The sequence below is a fragment of the Homarus americanus genome, unplaced genomic scaffold, assembly GCF_018991925.1.
Source record: "Homarus americanus isolate GMGI-L3 unplaced genomic scaffold, GMGI_Hamer_2.0 scaffold50281, whole genome shotgun sequence".
Taxonomy (NCBI): domain Eukaryota; kingdom Metazoa; phylum Arthropoda; class Malacostraca; order Decapoda; family Nephropidae; genus Homarus; species Homarus americanus.
In genome coordinates this window covers 1,953,960-1,972,031 of record NW_024742338.1, presented here as the reverse complement: position 1 = coordinate 1,972,031, position 18,072 = coordinate 1,953,960, and the positions used below count along the sequence as shown (strand labels likewise).

The 18,072-nt window shown below is 37.7% G+C and overlaps 2 protein-coding genes across 9 annotated transcripts in view; one reads left to right on the top strand and one right to left on the bottom strand.

The window, feature by feature from the left end:
• Positions 1–2,025: 2,025 nt before the first annotated feature.
• On the top strand, positions 2,026–10,397 carry LOC121876831 (alpha-aspartyl dipeptidase-like). 4 transcript variants are annotated; one of them, XM_042382281.1, is made up of 7 exons: positions 2,026–2,109; positions 3,376–3,495; positions 4,172–4,263; positions 4,586–4,740; positions 5,621–5,794; positions 7,284–7,426; positions 8,519–10,397. In XM_042382281.1, the coding sequence occupies exons 2-7, from the start codon at positions 3,398–3,400 to the stop codon at positions 8,574–8,576; spliced, it is 720 nt and encodes a 239-aa protein (XP_042238215.1). In that variant the 5' UTR covers positions 2,026–2,109; positions 3,376–3,397; the 3' UTR covers positions 8,577–10,397. The 4 variants fall into 4 exon arrangements, with proteins under 4 accessions (XP_042238215.1, XP_042238212.1, XP_042238214.1 ...); XM_042382278.1 differs by having other exon boundaries at positions 2,034–2,137; XM_042382280.1 differs by lacking the exon at positions 2,026–2,109 and adding an exon at positions 2,116–2,272.
• Positions 10,398–14,098: 3,701 nt separating this feature from the next.
• LOC121876830 (epidermal retinol dehydrogenase 2-like) overlaps positions 14,099–18,072 on the bottom strand; it is a 67,878-nt gene continuing 63,904 nt past the window's right edge. For 4 of the 5 annotated variants that reach the window (XM_042382274.1, XM_042382277.1, XM_042382275.1 and 1 more), the window contains exons 8-9: positions 17,471–17,596; positions 14,099–16,906 (exon numbers count right to left, since the gene is read on the bottom strand). In XM_042382274.1, the coding sequence (XP_042238208.1) occupies positions 16,837–16,906; positions 17,471–17,596 (196 nt within the window). In that variant the 3' untranslated portion in view covers positions 14,099–16,836. Of the gene's footprint in view, positions 16,907–17,210; positions 17,277–17,470; positions 17,597–18,072 lie in introns of all 5 variants that reach the window. The other variant, XR_006090826.1, reaches the window with a different exon arrangement.

Below are 18,072 nucleotides of genomic sequence, written 5' to 3'. Positions count from 1 at the left end.
CAACACGGGCACAGTGCACACTTTCAAAAACAAATGGATTACTGCCTAACTGTCCTTCTAATACATGAGAACACTTGAAATACTGGCTCAAAATTATTGCACAAATTTCTACTCAACTTATTACTCATTACCCGTAGTAATAATACTGAAATGTGAACTTGTACTTGGTTGTCACTTTTCAAGACAAACTTACTGTGCACACTCAAAGGCAATGGTACTTGTTATTGTCAATCTCTGTAGGGTGCAACACTGTATTAACTCTTCCGGAATTACACCGTACTATAACAAATCAAACTTAAAAAAAGAATCAGACATTTCCATTACTGAGTGTCACTTTCACAAAATAAAGTGGTAATACTTTACGAGACTGTCCCCTCAGTACTCAACAAATGTTCACTGTCTTTTCAATTGCAATGATTTCAACACTTATCATTTCACAATTTACTCTGTTGTACTCACAAATGGGGGGTCCTTACATGTACTTTCACCAATCAATTTTCAAAGATTGCGTTCTTTTACAGATGTCCATATCACCATAGAGTCCTCAACTCATCAAAGCAATTGCTGAAATTATACATGTATTAGATCTCAAATAAACATAAAACACACTTAATGACATTGCCTGTAAATCTACACTGCTAGAAACTAATGCTCTATGCACTAAAAATCATACTAATAGAAACAATACAAAAAATACAAAATACTCGGGTATCTAACACAACACAGGTTATACAACTAAATTCACTTTCCCAATTCTGACCTCAACTTATAACTAAACACTTCCAATTAAAATTAAAACAACTACACCCATTTTATGTCAATTACAAATAACACTGTTACATAACCTTAATATAATTATGGCCTTCTGGTACACTCAGAAATCGATACTGTCCACAACACTCGTAACACGGCACATGATCAATGTCCCTCATTGTCTGTAAATAACAAAGTATTAACTCGGGTGATCACAACAATTGCTATGGTACCAGTGCAGAAAGGCACCCAAAAAAAATTTTACCTTGGCATACAACCAACACTTTTCTGAGATTTCACAAAAGACTGCAAAAAAAATTAGGTAGCTAACCTCTGTTTTTCAGACACTTTTCAATACAGTACTTGAACATTACAGGTATTCACATTTTACTGTACACTTTACTTTAAAACAGATTTCTAATTTTCTCGAGGCCCATGTTCTAACCTGGCTCCAAGTAAAGTATTTGCCGTGAACTGTTTTCAACATCTCCGTAACCTCAAAAATATTTTGCACAGAATTACACTATACTGTACACTGGGAAAAATTTCCATTACAAGATTATTAGCACTCTGAAATATTCATTAGTTACAGTGACATGGTTAGGTAGATGCACGGAGAAATGGTTATTACAGCTCACATTTAAACACAAAAATTACCCACAGAATCACATTTATTCCTCCTGACCTTGATACCATATAAATTACATCCCACCGCTGCCACCAATGTGGCTAGGTTAGGTTAGGCTTGGCTTGGCGAGGCTTGGCTATGTTTGGGAAGTGTTCATAAACCGTAAAAAAATTAAATAATTATTTTAAAAATTCTTATTATTTAGCCTGGGGGACTTTTGTCCTACACTCAGATGTTCCAGTCTGGCCACCATAATACCCTCCTCGTTTGTTATGATGAGGTCCAATGGCTTGGGTGTTTGCTCCCCTCTGTAATGTGTCGGGTCCTTAACATGTAGGAACAGAAAATTACCTCTTGGAGTTTCTACAAAAAAGAGTAACGGGGTTACTTAAGTCGTTTAGTTTGAACTCGTTTCTCCAGTCGATATCGCCATAGTTAAAGTTCCTTTGGTTTAGTAAGCTAGAATGGGGGGATTTGTAGATACACCCGACAATAGTCTTTTCCCTTTAATTTAATTTTACATCATTTGGTTTCTTCAGAAATATCCACCCCCTGTACACTCATCTGGCTGACACTAAGACCTTGCCTAGTATAAATAACCACACCCCTCTTGCAATGATAAGGTGATAAAGGCAGGTAATGTGACCAGTTTATCAGTGGTAAAATAATGAATGGTAATGCTATCCCGTTGGTCCTGCCTGACACACACCGTCTGTTGATGTTCATTGGTACTGAGCAGCCTCTTCTAATATTGACGTATTTTTATTAATATTTTTTTATGGTATCGAGTCATTCTATCACAGTTATGAGTGTTCTACACGGACATATTATCAGGTGTGAGACGTTATGAAAAAAAAGTGAAATAACCGAGTCCTGACACTCACTTAGCAGGTATTCCTTCAGTTGAGAACTTACTGGTGTCGGCTTACTGGTATCACTGTTGATTAATGGTTACAGCTTATTGGGCAGTCGACTGTGGGGCAGGTCTACACTGTTGGCAAGTATTGAAACCAGTTAAATGGAATACTTAAAAGTCTAGCATTAAGACCATCAACAGACAAGACATATACAGGCTGAACACTTCTTGCCAACATAAAGCTCCAGCACAGATAAAAAGATAAAGAATTCATAACTAACATTCATAATCTGCTGTTGGAGTTTGAGCTAACCACAGCTTAATGTGGAAGAAGCCACAAGTACAAATTATTGTTGGGGCAAACATTTTTGGGGTAATGTATCAGAACACTGCTACCACCGGAAGTTGTTTGATTCCGTTCATTTTTTCCACGGATGTTCATTGCATGATAGAAAGTAATAAAACTTATACAACAAAGCACAGAACCTAATAGAACCTGACCTAATCTACCAAAGAAACCTACCTAACTTCCTAGCCGGGAAGCCTCCGCTATATTAAAAAGAAAGTGCTGTATTGTACTCATTTTCATACCTGGTACCAGTGAAGGCAATTTTATTGTAGCATCATGGTGTAATTATGTTTTTTGTGGATGTGAGAGTACACCGGGACCGAGTGGGTCGGTTAACAATTAAACAATATGTGGTGAAGCGGCAGATTTTTTGGAGGAGAATTTAGAGTAAATAATTCATTTGTTCACATACAAAGCATGCAGACAACATTTTAGTGTCATATCAGGTGATTTATGATCGTTGATAGATAAAAAAAAATACTTATGAAAATAAAAAGTTGTCACCTCGTTTAAAATACTTACTATAATGATGATAACATCTGTGGAAAAAAATTAACGAAATTGAACAATTCCTTCTTGGAACAATCTGCCAGTGTCATGGCACTTGAGTGTAAGCTCATTCAAGATCACTTGAGCAACATTGGTACAAATACATTCAGGAGCCAGTACATGCCCGTTACTTGCCAACAGTGTGTAAAAGACGTGACCGACCGCCCAAGCGGCTAATGACTGCACAGCACCTTTGTGTGTATGTACAGTACTTGAAGACGTACTTTACACTTGTTTCAGGCGATCCAGGGAGACCAAAAAGATGTCGTCAAGGAGCTTACTACTGCTCTCCAACTCCACTGTTCATGGCAGTGGGTACCTGGAGTGGGCTGCTCACCATATCAAGGAGTTTTTGACTGGGTAAAGTGACTCCTCAATAAGAACTATTTAACCTTTATAATGTATACTTAACAATAAAAGCAGTAAGTTTATTGGAACTACAATTATGGGACTTTAGTTAAGTAATTTGTAGGAACCGTGTGACCATTATGTTCTGTGACTACTGTATTGCTATTTGTAAAAACTACTGACAAGCACTAAACTCAAGGGTGTAGGAGGAAAGAGGATACTAGCCCTTCCTTATAGAATATACTGACTTTGGCTTAGGCGAGGTCGTTTTTATTTAATATACTATTTCTGGGTGGGAAGGATCCAATACCAACCTGAATTATTTCAAAGAACTTACTGGTCTGTGCTAAATTGGTCAGTGTGCTATGTTTATCACCAAGATTAAACTGAAGCTGGAGGGCGAGAAGTTGCCATTAGTGACAGGTCTCTTAAGTGCTTTGTGGAGAGTAAAGCAGAACTACAGAAGGTGGAGAAAGAGAAGGCCACACCTTACAAGACACACTCACTAGACTTTTATGTTAGGTACATTTAGGACTCCATCGATGCTCTATCTACATTTAGTTTTTATATTTTAATAGTTAAAACTGTCAAGATATCTGGTTTTAAGTATCAGTACAGACCTTTAATACTATACACTAGTTCTTTTGCTCTGTAAACTTGTTAACCAGATTCTCTCTCCTTCCAACAGTAAAAATGTGAAGCGGGTATTATTTGTGCCTTACGCCCTCCGCAAGATGGACAATTACGCAGAGACAGCTCAAAAGAAGTTCACATCTTGGGGTATGTTACACTCCCTCTGGTTCAGTTAAAGACGAGATGGTTGTGCTCGATAAAAGAATTTATTAAAAATACTGTATAGCTTTGTAGTTCTGATGTCCTTATGATTGTTGTCCAACACTCTCATACTGTATCATTTTCCTTTATCTTTGTATGAACAAACATGGAAGTGGAAGAGAAGCAAATATAATACAATAGATTGATAAACAGATAAGAGGTTCACTTAACATATTTGGGCCTAAGTTTCTGGGGGGGGGGGGGTTCACTTTCATAATTTTAATAGTAATTTTCAAGATTTGATTCCTGATTTTATCAAATTTTACAGGGTTTGAGCTGGACAGCATACACAAAGCCGAAGATCCAGTCTCTGCTGTGAATAATGCTGAAGCAATATTTATTGGTGGAGGCAACACTTTCCAGCTTCTCAAGTCACTTTATGATAACAAATTAATTGAACCTATTCGTAAAAGAGTACTACAGGTAGGTGAAGGTTTCTTGTTCTTTCTGTCCAAATTTGGAACACCTGAAGATTAGCCCCTCAGCTGATTTTACTCTAAGATTAACCACCCTAATGGTAGCCCCCCCCCCCTCAGGTTATGTTAGGATGTTTAATCATCGGGTTAAATAAGCTGTGGGAGCTAATCATCAGAGGATCCTCAAATTGTTCATTGATCTGTTGCCAAACAATACTGCAATGTACAGTACACTTGATAAAAAACTATCTTTACTATTCTTGTGCAAAACATGACGCCACAAACGAAGGATTTTGATGAAGGCCCATAAGACACTGATATTCACCATCATATTGCAAAGACCTAATTTTATATTTTGAATTAAATAACTAAATTAAGTCTACCATAATAGGTAGGAAATGTTTCACAATCATGCCTACCAACCCTAGTGAGACAACAGGATTGTTCAGTTCCAAATTTATCGGACCCCTCCTGTGAAAGCTATTTGGTCCAGCATGGTTTTATAATGGTATTGGTTTCCATCAACTCAAATTGGAAAAATGCAGTTCCTTTGAACATTATATATTAACCTCATTGTGTCAAAGTGAGATGGAATAAAAGATTATATTGAGCTGATCTTAAGCACAGTTAAAAAGAATTGTGCTAATTGAACACAAAAGATTGATATTGTATTTAACATCTGGGACTCTTTGAATCAGGCAATATTTGCACATTTTAGGATCAGCATTCCCTGTTGGGATACCTTTCGGTTCATTATTTGTATCCAGACATACAAACACCATTTGTCTTCGGTTGTAACTTTTGTTTAAATTACTTCAGTTGCCAGGGTTATTATCACAAAGTCTGTTTCTTACAGTACACATCTCTTACAAACTTTGATTTTACAGGATGGTATTCCATACATTGGGAGCAGTGCTGGGACTAATATGGCCACAGTGAGCATCAACACCACAAATGACATGCCCATCGTTTTTCCTCCGAGCTTCACTGCCCTGGCCCTCATCCCATTCAACATCAATCCACACTACATTGATGCCGACCCTGCCAGCAAACACATGGGGGTATGTCATTTCACTTAGACATTGCTATCAAATATAGGAAGGAATTTGCTACACAACAATTGTTTCACATATGGAGTTGACATTATACAGTACAGTGTCTACCGCATCATCCACTGTTTTATACAAAGTGTGTGTGTACCCATATATGACACATAAATAGTGGTGAAAGCACATAATGTAAAAATAACCCTAATAAATAATAAAAGTGCCCTACAAGTGTTAAGTTTCCACCATGCCAAATAAGTTGATCACCCCTCACACGACTGAGTGCTAGTGCCACTGTTAGCTGTGTTAAGTAACCACATAATTTGCGTAAGTCATTTCAATGTGTTAGTGTCCTTCATGAATAAAGACAATACTGCATGCTGTACAGTATTACTGGTATAATGATATAAGATAAGAAAAAATTAAGTGTAGGAGTATATCGAGTCTAGAAATCACCAAAACACACGGCATTTGTTACCTGTGAGAAGGCAGTGCATGTGCCATTGTTATATAAGAAACTGTAAAAGTTTTGGGAATATCATTTCGATGCTCTAATGTGACAGTATGCAGTTTCATAATAATTCATATATTATTTACATTCATTTGGTGCTGGGTTAATAAAATATTATTGTAAAATAATCAAATTTCCTGAAAAAATCCCCAACCCCAGATAAGATATTCCATTGTATAGTACTTGTACACTATTAAATTATCATAGCTTGTTACAAAGTGCGACCAGCTGACTGTCATCGCCCCCCTCTTATTTTATACCATACCTATTGTATACTATATTGTATGACTTCATTGTTTTATTAATGTTTTGCAACAATGTACATGTACCCTATTTAAAGAAAACATACTGAAGGAACATAGACAATTGTGTTTATGGGCGACTCCAGTACAGTACAGTATCTCAAACATATAATATTATGGCCACTAATATGATTCACAGATTTTGATAGTTCGCAGGGGTCCATGGAACCTAACCTGCATGAAGAGCAAGGGTCAACTGTGTATTTTTATCTATTTTATCCTGTTTCAGTATCTTGAAAGAATTTAAATAATGTATAGCAAAGTTGAGAAAAGAAGCCAGTGCAGTACAAAGTCATGATACAGTGCCTGTATTTTATTGGTCACAGTAATGGCAGCCTTATGTAGTTGATCTCAGTATATCAGGTAAAACTGAAGTGATGAAAAACTTTGTATTAGTGATGTATAAAGTAACATTGGTAAATCCGAGGGGGACAGGTTAGGTTACCATTAGGAGGATGATTCATGAGGTGAAATAAGCTGGGGTGCATAATCTTCATGTGGTCCTCTGGCTTTTTTTTTTATGGATGGGTAATACCATGGCAGAACACCTCTGATGCAGCAGGTAAGACATCAATGAATACAGTAACAGTACTGTAACAGCAAATGAGGGGAGAGTGTGTGTTGGCTGCAGGGATGTACAGGACTCGTGAAGGGTGTTGTAAAGTAAAATAAAACTTAAGTTTATTTACAGGAAACTCGTGAAGAGAGAATTAACCAGTACCACGAGATCCCAGACACGCCAGCAGTGCTCGGCCTGCGAGAAGGGGCACTATTACATGTGACAGGACAATCGGCTGTTTTAAAGGGACTACACCCAGCTAGACTCTTTAGATGGTAAGTGGACATCAGATCAGTGTTTGTTATACAGTGGTCCCTTGGTAAACGAACACAATTCGTTCCAGAAGGTCGTTCGTTAACCAAAAATTTTGGCAATTGGTTCCAGCTCACCAAATGTACGTACAAAGTAAATAAAAAATAATGCAGTAAAGTACACTTACTTTGAGGTGTGTATGTAGAAAGCTCCTAGTTGATGATGATGATGGGAATTAGAAGTGGGGTGGAGGAGGAGAAGGGAGAAAAGGAGGAAGCGGTATGGAAGAGAAATCACTTTCTTTGGGCCCATGCTTCATGCCTTATTTCAACATTAAAATTTTAAGTTCACTTGGTGTAATTCAATATATTTTCTTTAAATCAACATTGCACTGCGCTATATATATAATATGTGAACTAAAGTTCAGAATGACCAATAATTTCAATGAAAAATGCAAAAATATTCAAGACACCAACAAAATAGCTGCTCTCTCAACAGTAAACAAAGCCAAACTGAACCTGTACTGCATATAATATTATCAATATGTCAAATAAATGTTAAAATGACTAATAATTTTAATATAAAACATTCAAAAATATTAAATAGCTCAACTTTATTGATATTTACTCCATTGGAAATGAATTTAAACATAGAACAGATTACTGAATTGGCCGAGTACTGTATCCCTTCAGCTAATAAGCTGATTTTCACAACAACAAAACGTGATGTTAGTTCCCTGTACTGCATATATTATCAATATTTAATGTTAAAATGACTAATAATTTTAATCTAAAACATTCAAAAATATTAAAAAGCTCAACTTTATTGATATTTACTCCATTGGAAACAAATTTAAACATAACAGATCACTGAATTGGCAGCCTGGGCCGTCAGCTGACGCTCACAACAAAACGTGATTTTCGTAAGGATTTCGTAAATCAAATTTTTGTTCGTTAACCGAATTGAAGATTCTTATGGAAGGTAATTTGTTAACCGAGCCGAGGGATCACTGTATAAACTTCAGAAGATTTTTGGAATGATGGTTTTCGTACAGTACTTATTATATTTTAAGAATATACAATTCATTTTAATTCAGGTCACTTTGTTTGTTTCAGCGGAAAGCTTCCTGAGGAGTTCCCACTCAATACAGACTTCTCATTCTTACTACAGTAGCAGAAGGACTCAAGTGTTTATGTAACAAGAGGCTTTATTGAAGTGGGATATTTTATTACTGTATTTGATTTAATTAAAAATAATTTACAAACTTAAATAATACATATATTATGTACTACAGTATATATCAGAAGTCTAAATTATATACTGTATATGTGAGGTCTTGTAGAGCCACATGTGGCCTTTGGATGCCACACAAACCTTAAGGTGCCACATGGGGCCTTATGGTGCCCCATGAATCCAAAGAGTGTCCCATGAGACCCAGGGGTGCCATATGAGGCCTTATGGTGTCCCATAAGACCCAGGGGTGCCTTATGATGCCACAGGAGCCTTGTTGGTATCACATGCGGCTTTTTGTTGCAACACGAGTCCTCAGGGTGACATATGACACCGTATGGTGCCACAAAAAGCCTCAAAGTGCCTTATGATGATTTAAGGTGCCACATAAGGCCTTTTGTTATCACATGAGGCCTTTTGGTGCCACATAAGAATTTATGGTGCTACATGAAGCCTTATAGTAGTGGTGGTGGCAGAGTTTACACTCAAGTATACAGTACTTGCAGCTTTTCTGGCAGATAAACAAAAAGGAATAGACTGAAAATGTGCACATACAACAGTGAGTCGAGTCGCCCAAGGTTTGCCCAGACAATTCTTGTAGGAGGGAGGTGTCCAGCTGGCGATAGTGATTTTTGAGGGTTGTCTGCAGGGTGGCGAATTTGTCTTCAGCAAGAAGACTGGATATAACCTCCAATACCTGTGTAGCCACCTCTGTGGGAAGAGTGCAGACCAATGCAGTGTATTTCTGTGGGTGTTGATCCAGTTAGATGAGATAGCCAATTTTCCATTTTGTGGAGTCACTCTGGTGGAACCAATGTAGTGTGTTTGGTCTGTTCTCTTTAGTTTGCTGTCTACTCTTTACAAACACGTACTGTGGTTTAGTGATGTTCTGGTACTGGGAGATGGGGAAAGAAAAACTATTTACAAAAATAGTTTGTTCTGTAGAATGATTAGCAGAGTGTCGGAGGCTGTAGTTGCGTCTGGAGTAGCTTGAAGAGTTGCATCTGGTGCTGGATGAAAGGTGTTGTTCTTTCTGTGGCTGGTGAGGAAGAGAGTGAAGTTGATTGCTGGCATGCCCCTTTATTCCTGTACGGAACAGCGAGCCTCACTGTGCCGCACCGGATCAGGGAAATCAGTGGTGGTCTATGATTGTCCAGTGACATTCTGTGCTTAAGCTGGTCTGATAGCCAATCAGTGTGCTGGGACCAAGAACGCTGATGCCCAATCAATGCACTGACCAGAAGAGAGTGCATGCTCGGATGAAGGGGATCCCTTACATAAAGCCTCATGTGGCACCACAAGGTTTACCTAAACAGTTCTGTATTGTACTGAAATTCTAAACAAAATCAAGGTTTTCAAGTTAGCAGCCAAAACTGCACTACAGAATTCACTGATTCTCTCAGAATTGTAATAACAGAAACACTAAATTTAGCATAAAAAATTACAGGCAGCAAGTACTGTACTCCACATATTGATTAAAGATAGATTTAGTGAATAACTAAAAAAAAAAAAAAAATACGAGAGAAACTGTTTTCAGACAGTGGACCACACCAGAATTTGTTGTAATGTTCCTAATACTTGTCGGTAAAAACCAATTGGGACTGGGTACCAGTGATAAGAATCCAGATTTTAACTTCAAAAAATTTATTTCTTTAGAAATTAAATAAAAAAATGCCATAATACTACTAAATACTAGGTACATAAATGCCTATGGCTTTTGTATACATAATGGAAGAACTTTGGTAATAAAAGTTAAGCACAGAACGTACTATATCATACCTTCGTAAATTTACTTCAGTGTCTCCATCATTCCCTTCTACACTACAGATACAAAAAGTTAAATTCCATTACAATATTATCAACAGCAATAATGGCCAGAGATAATACAGTAGTACAGAGTTGACCATTGCATATCCAAAAAACCATGCCTAAGGTCATTCATAACTGTTCATTCTGAAAATATTTTTGTTAACGTTCCAAATATTTTATGGATACTTGCTTCAATGTAAAAATAAAGGCTTTGCTATTAATAAATAACAAGGCAACACATGAATGTTTTTTCTATAAGAATATGGTAATAATATGAAATAAAGTAAAAAAACAAATGCATTCAGCAGTCTTTTCAAATTAAAGTCTACATGTTAAAACTAATGAGTAGCCTGTCAGAGGAATGTGGTTGTCATGTATACCTGTCATTCACAAAAACACTGAATACTCTATGTCCTTTATCTGTGACTTCGACAGCAAGTGATCTACACTCATCCAACCTCTTCTTGATGGTGTCTCCCTAAATCACACACACGCCCTACTCCAGTGGTAGGCAACCTGCAGCCCATGGGCCACATGCAGCTCATCAGGCTTCTTATAAGTGCAGCCCACAAGACACGGTGTTTGACTATCCTCCCTACACATGAAAGAATCGTACAAGAAACAGCACTGATTTAACAATTTATTGAACTAAAGGCAATTATTAAGTATTTTTGTACTTTGGCGGGATTTTTACTAATATACAGGTAATTTTATAATAACTTTTGACTGACAATTTTAGATTCACACTAAGTAGACCTATTTACTTTTTATATAAAAACACTTTATGATCACCTCAGTGTTCTACTCTAGGTAGTTGTGCTTCTCTAAGATGTACTATACGGTAATTACAAACATTTTCACTAACTCATTATGAAATATTTGACCTGTGTTAAATGTATTTATGATCATTTGTGGGGTCATGGTTAGTGCACATCCCAAATTTCAATCTTGTGGCCCACTGAGACAATGAAGGGCTACTCATGTGGCCCACTGAGATAATGAAGGGCTACTCATGTGGCCCACTGAGACAATGAAGGGCTATTCATGTGGCCCACTGAGATAATGAAGGGCTACTCATGTGGCCCACTGAGATAATGAAGGGCTACTCATGTGGCCCACTGAGACAATGAAGGGCTATTCATGTGGCCCACTGAGATAATGAAGGGCTACTCATGTGGCCCACTGAGATAATGAAGGGCTACTCATATGGCCCACTGAGACAATGAAGGGCTACTCATGTGGCCCACTGAGACAATGAAGGGCTACTCATGTGGCCCACCAAGATAATGAAGGGCTACTCATGTGGCCCACCAAGATAATGAAGGGCTACTCATGTGGCCCACCAAGATAATGAAGGGCTACTCATGTGGCCCACCAAGATAATGAAGGGCTACTCATGTGGCCCACCAAGATAATAAGGGCTACTCATGTGGCACCCTCACTATAGTGCAGTTTTCCCAGCTGTGTAAATATACCCCCTCCCCCCCTCCTCAAGAGTTACAGCTGATTGGCTGTTGCAAATCTGTTCGATTTCATCCTGAAGTAATGATGTATTTCTAAATAAGTATTCATAATCGTTGGGATGACCGTTTCTGACGAGAAAGATATTTACTAAATTATATAAAGATACATACATTCATTATTTAAAACATGAGCATGTAGGAAGTTTATCAGAAGTATAATACAGCACATGAATTAACTGTGGAACTCGGGTAGCAAATTCACACTTTCGGAGGACACATTTAATATACAACTTTACCAGGTACTTATTTTTACCCACAATAAGGCATACTAAGACAAATTACGTAACAGTAATACTACATTATGCAAAAACTTAACATTTTAAACCATCAGAATCACATTGAAATATTACACGGCCTCTGATCGTTTAAAATTTAAGTTTTTGCAACAACCAATCAACTGTAACTCTTGAGGAGGGGGAGGGGCATCTCTTCTCAGCTGGGGAAAAAAATGCACTATAGCCTAGGTTGCCTATCACTCCCCTACACACTCACACAGCATTATCACTTCCTGGGTACTTTGCACTTATACTGGGGATAGTTTGTAGTACACATGGAAAAATACATAAAAGAACATATCTAAAACACAAATGCTAGCTGCTGGCACAACATAAAGTCAATTGAGGTGGGGATGATGAGCGCTACAACACAAAGTAGTTGCACTCTGGCAGATTAAGGTCAACATTATAATGGAACATTACACAGGACCTTCTTCACCAGCAACACTATGATGAAATAACACAAATTAAAGGAAGTTTATATGGGTACTCCCTGCAGACTGGTTCAGATATATCCTTAGTCAAGGGCCGCATTACGATTTAGGTAATTTTCTGCGGACCTACCAACCAAAATTTATATCCTACCTAACCCAAAAGTAATGTTAATATTGTATTAGCACAGACAGTGAAACAGTTTATCATCACATCCCCCTTACGATATTTTCAGTTTACAATCACAGTCTTTATCCCATTCATGAAACAAATCCACCATAATAATTTTTTAAAGTAATATGTTAATGTTTCTCGGCATTTAACAGACGAGTGAAGCAGTCTGTGAATACGTTGATTTTTCCTACAGTTACAGCATATCTTACCTATGAGACACACCCACCAAAATAATGCCAATGTTAATCTTGGCACATGAGGAAATAATGTACAATGAAACAACCTATAGGCATCTCTCTCTCTCCTCTCTCTATATATATATACGTATTGGTGGTTTCGGCCAAAAATTTGATTCCGTTGAAAATCTCAGTATAGGTACTCCGATTCCGAATCTATGGTCCACGGTTCGATTGTGGGGAAATTAGTGGTCGTAATGACGCTTGGAAGAATTTTAATTACATTACTTCAATGCTAATTACTCACCAACTATGGGTTTCTGAGGTGTGATTTTGGTGTTTTTTGTTATTCTGGAAGTACTTAATTACTTTAACCCTGTGTGACCACCACTTGTGACCCCACACTGACTTACCCAACCTTAGTTAATTCCCAAGTGACTCACTGCCACATAGCAACTAATCCATCAAACAGACCTCACCGAACTTGGCCCATAAACTTATATTGTTGACTATTTATACTTATTTCACTATTACATTTTCATAGCTACTTACTCTTAGGAGATAAAACAGTAATGAATTATGAGTGAAGATTATTCTTTTAATAATTATTGCTTTACTCGCCATAAACTGGCTACCTCTACCTGAACCGTGGGCCACATTAAATAAAATTTCTTATTCTCTCCATGGACCACACAAACACATGGTCCGGGCCGCGGGTTGCCCATGCCTGCTCTACTGTATTGCACACAAAAAAATTAAGGTAACCTGAGATCCTTTTACCCAATAGATAAAAATTCCCAATTCAGTATTAGTGTACATGTCGAGTCAAGGCACTGATACAAGGGATTGATATGAGGGTATTTGTGAGTGAAACACATTGGGGTTACCATAAGGAAGACATCGTGTTTCTATGACTTAACTTATCACAGCAAACAATTCAGAGGACTGGAGACAGTTTAGAGGATCATCTCATGGCAAAATTTAATCCTTTACTAAAGTGAAAGCCTTAGTTTGTGAGGGGTGTGTACCTTGTTCCAATCTGAGGAGTTGAGAATGGATGAGATTGATACACAAAGTCAGATGAGTTGTTCATTAAGTTGAGGACTATGGAATGCAAAAAATCCAGGAAAATAAATACTGTACATTTGTTCTAATAAAAATGTTAGCAAAAATAATGCCATGGTCAACATCTTCCCTCAACTGGTAAACAACTTTCAAATAACTACAGTCCATACACAATAAACACAAGAGTGGAATGTATGGTGTGACCAGTGACCCTGACAACAACAGTGATGAAGGTAAACCCGTAAACTGTGACACACTCTCAAATGATTAGCGGAGGAGTGCAATATACATTCTGGAATGCAAAGCGCAAATATTTTTATTATCTCCCGGGGTCAAGTATAGGATGTTTACACATTGCAGCTTTTCCACTGAGTACTCCTCCCACCAGCGCCATTAATAAAGCAGTCATATCTCGGTCGTGATGGAGGCAAGACGTGCGTCCTAGTCTCAAGACTTCATAACACAAAATCACGCTTCCATCAACAGCTGTTGCTCTGCCTACTTGAGACAACGAAGCTAGAAGTAAGAGCAGGACAGCGAGTGAAGTGAGGGAGGGAAAAAGAAAAAATGTGCTACTCAGACTGATGTTGCCATACAGGGTGGAGAAGGGATGCCTCCACACTTGTTACCACTAAGTGCCATTCTGTTCTATCTGAAAAAATGGAAAACCTTACACCCCCTAAGTTTGCCCCCACAGTTTATAAAACAGATGAGTCCATGTCCTCCTTATCTGACAACGATGATTGGGATAACGAGAGTGTTGGTGAGGAAAAGGGTTCTGGGAGTGACAGTGGAGGAGGTAGGGGAGGCCAGGGAAGAGGAGGTGGGGGCAAGTGCCCCACCGTGCGACATGACCTTGCCACCCTTTGTGTGGACTGATGGGTCAGATTTTGTGCCAGACATCCATTATTTTGATGACAGAATTGCTGGTGTACTCGAGACTGGTCTTGTGATGACACCGACTGAAATGGAATATTTTACTTTCTTTTTTGACAATGAAGTGATGTCTCCTATTGTGCACGAATTTACCGGGGCAAAACTAAGGTAGGTAATGGACTCATATTTGATTCCCCATTCTTCTATAATGCTGTGCTGGCTTTTAATTCACAAGAGTTAAAAAGATGTTTGGAGAAAATTTATATACTGCAAGTGTTTGTTTGTGTGCACTGAGTGGTTGACAGGTAAATCGCTATAGACACAGTTTACGGGTTAATCATGCTCGGTGGGATGGTTACATACTAAAATTCTAATAATGATAAAAAAATATAAAACATACATAAAGTTACCCGAATAAAATAAATAATGGCTTTGGGATCATACAGGTAACAAAATAAGATTACCTGCATGCCATGACTCAACATCCATTATACAGTACACAGGGATCTTGTCACAGTATGCTCTGACTCTCCAATTATCTTCCTCACACAATATGAAACTAATTACTTCCTCTTAAACTTATTAAATACACCCTATTACCTCATCACTGAATAGGTTATAATAAAATTGATCCTTATTCTAACATAATAACTGTTTTTCTTGGTACATAAAAATAAGTTTCTTAAAATTACAAGGAACTTCATATAACACAGTCTGGCATATTTATTCACTACAAAAACTAAACTATTCCTTATACTAAGACCCTCAAGTGTGAACATGACCTTACACAATACACCCATGGAACTGATTACCTGACGTTAGCTTGTAAGGTGTAGGTTAAGGAGCTTTGTTAGGTTAAGTTGAAGGCACTTTAGGGTAGGTTGTCAGGTTACAGTGTGGGTAGGTCAAATTAGGTCATACTAAGGCAGAGTAATGGGTTAGGTTATATCAGGGGTAAGTTGGGTTAGCTGAGTGATAAAGTTAAGCTAGAGGTGAGTTAACTTAAGCTAGGTTACATTTGGGACAGGTTAACTTGTGCAAGTTTAAGTTTGATTAGATTAAGTTTGGGATGGGATACCTTAGGTTAGGATAGGTAGGTAAAGTTAGGTTACACTAGGTTCTGGGTCCAAGGATTAGCAACTCTTGCACTGACAAAATAAATACATCAGATATAATAAAATTTTGCCTTTTAGTGATTCTGTATATACTGGATATATATACTGATAAAAACCATCATCCTTTACATATATTGCACAGTATTTTATATATAGAGCCTGAACAATACTGAGCAAGACACTAAGCTACCAACATCCTTCTTTTTCACCCTACAACTGCAGTCACCATTTTCTAAGTACAGTATTTTATCAAGTTTCTGATTACCCGTACTGTATTAGTAACGGATTTGGCAGGGAGTGTTAGTGAACTAATACTAAATAAAGTCCATTGTAAATTATGGAAGAGTAATTACTACAGTCATTCCTATATGTTTCAAGTTGTTCGATTTCCAAGTACTTCACAGTGAACCTTTATGTTTTTAATTTTAAGTGGAATGGGCATCATCACTATCATCACAGCCTATAGTTACCATTCAGACACTAACCAAAACCTTTACTCAAAATGTTCAATCTACTTGTAAGAGAGTTAGTCTTACTATTTCACATCGAAAAATATCAATGTCTGTAACCAATTAAAAGTAAAACCTGTTGATAACTTTAAGTAAGTTTCACATACTTTTGTGAGCAAACAAATATTCATCTGTTTCAGCACATTGACCAAAATGGAAAAACTTAACTGAAGAGCACCTACACAATGATGATGAAAGTGTGGTAACAATAGTGCTTCACTTCTTCAAATACAGAGGAACTGGTAACAATTAACAATCCTCATCCACTCCTGTGTCCATGAAGTCCAAGAATGCTTTTCGTACTTCTCGTGGCAGCAGCCTGAAAATAACGTTAACACTTTACTAATATTCATGTTAAAGTTGACGCACATTTAACCTGTCACACATAATCTACTGACACAACTCTATAGGGATGTGGATGATACTTTTGGCCAACTCATAAGTACTCTTAGTGGCCAGCCAGCTAGGCCAAGTTTGAAGTAAATTTGTGTTATATTTACTTTCAGTATACACTGCCATAAATGCTCATGCACTACTCAAATTTTTTTGATAAAGAGTTCATTCTTCTTTATCCTGCATTTTTATGAAACTGAAGAGTCCAAAACCAAATTTAGACCACATACAGTACAGCCAGCAAACAGGGAAGATCTGGATGATGCAACCAGATATGGAAGGCACAACTTGCTCATCTGTCAATGAGAGAGTGATTTGACCTTGTGTCAATAATGAGAAATGATTAAAATTGAAGCACAAGGAGGTTTTTTCTGTGACCCCCCCCTCCCCTCCCCCCTTCATAGTCAGAATATGTTGATTGGATTCTGACCAAGTAAAAAAAATTTATTGGCCAACACTGTGAGACTTTAATCATTAAAAGCATCCTTACCCCATTATTATGTGTCCATAATAATCCCTAGAAGGAATGCACACAACCTCCTCTTCCCTGCAGACACCTTCAATGATCTTGGCAGCACAGGTTTCTGGTGTGGTGATGGGGTTGAAAGATGGGAACCTGAAAAGCACAAATATGAGTCAGGTCACACAGCACTGCAACAGCATAAGAAATAATATTTGTCTGAATTAGTGAGTCAGTGGCATTCAATCTTTTTTGTTGATGACTGGTTGAGAAAATAAGAAAGTGGCTTACAGAGTTGATGGAACAGCTATAAAATATCAAAAATTCTCATCCCACAATCCTATACAGCTTTCATCCATGTCCTCTAAACATTACCTGTTATAACCTTTGTGTCTCTAATCTTAATAATAACAACCATCAACCCTGACAACACATCTTACTGCCTCTCCACCTTTGGCTTAATGCTCCAAAAGAATTTTCATTATCATAATTTCATGCAGTTTATGTTCATCCTCCGATTATACAGTACTGCACAAACTACATGAAGAAGAACAACCCAGACTTAACAGAGGTGGATCCTGGAATATCAAAAAAAGGGGGGGAGGGGGGTCCAAAAAGTTGTAGGTGGGGGA

Bases quoted from the DNA above. Each gene is read 5' to 3' on its own strand.
- LOC121876831 (XM_042382278.1), top strand. From the start codon at position 2,049: ATGAATGGTAATGCTATCCCGTTGGTCCTGCCTGACACACACCGTCTG. The intron at 2,138-3,375 runs GTATTTTTATTA...CACTTGTTTCAG, and splicing joins CAGCCTCTTCTAATATTGAC to GCGATCCAGGGAGACCAAAA. The intron at 3,496-4,171 runs GTAAAGTGACTC...TCCTTCCAACAG, and splicing joins ATCAAGGAGTTTTTGACTGG to TAAAAATGTGAAGCGGGTAT.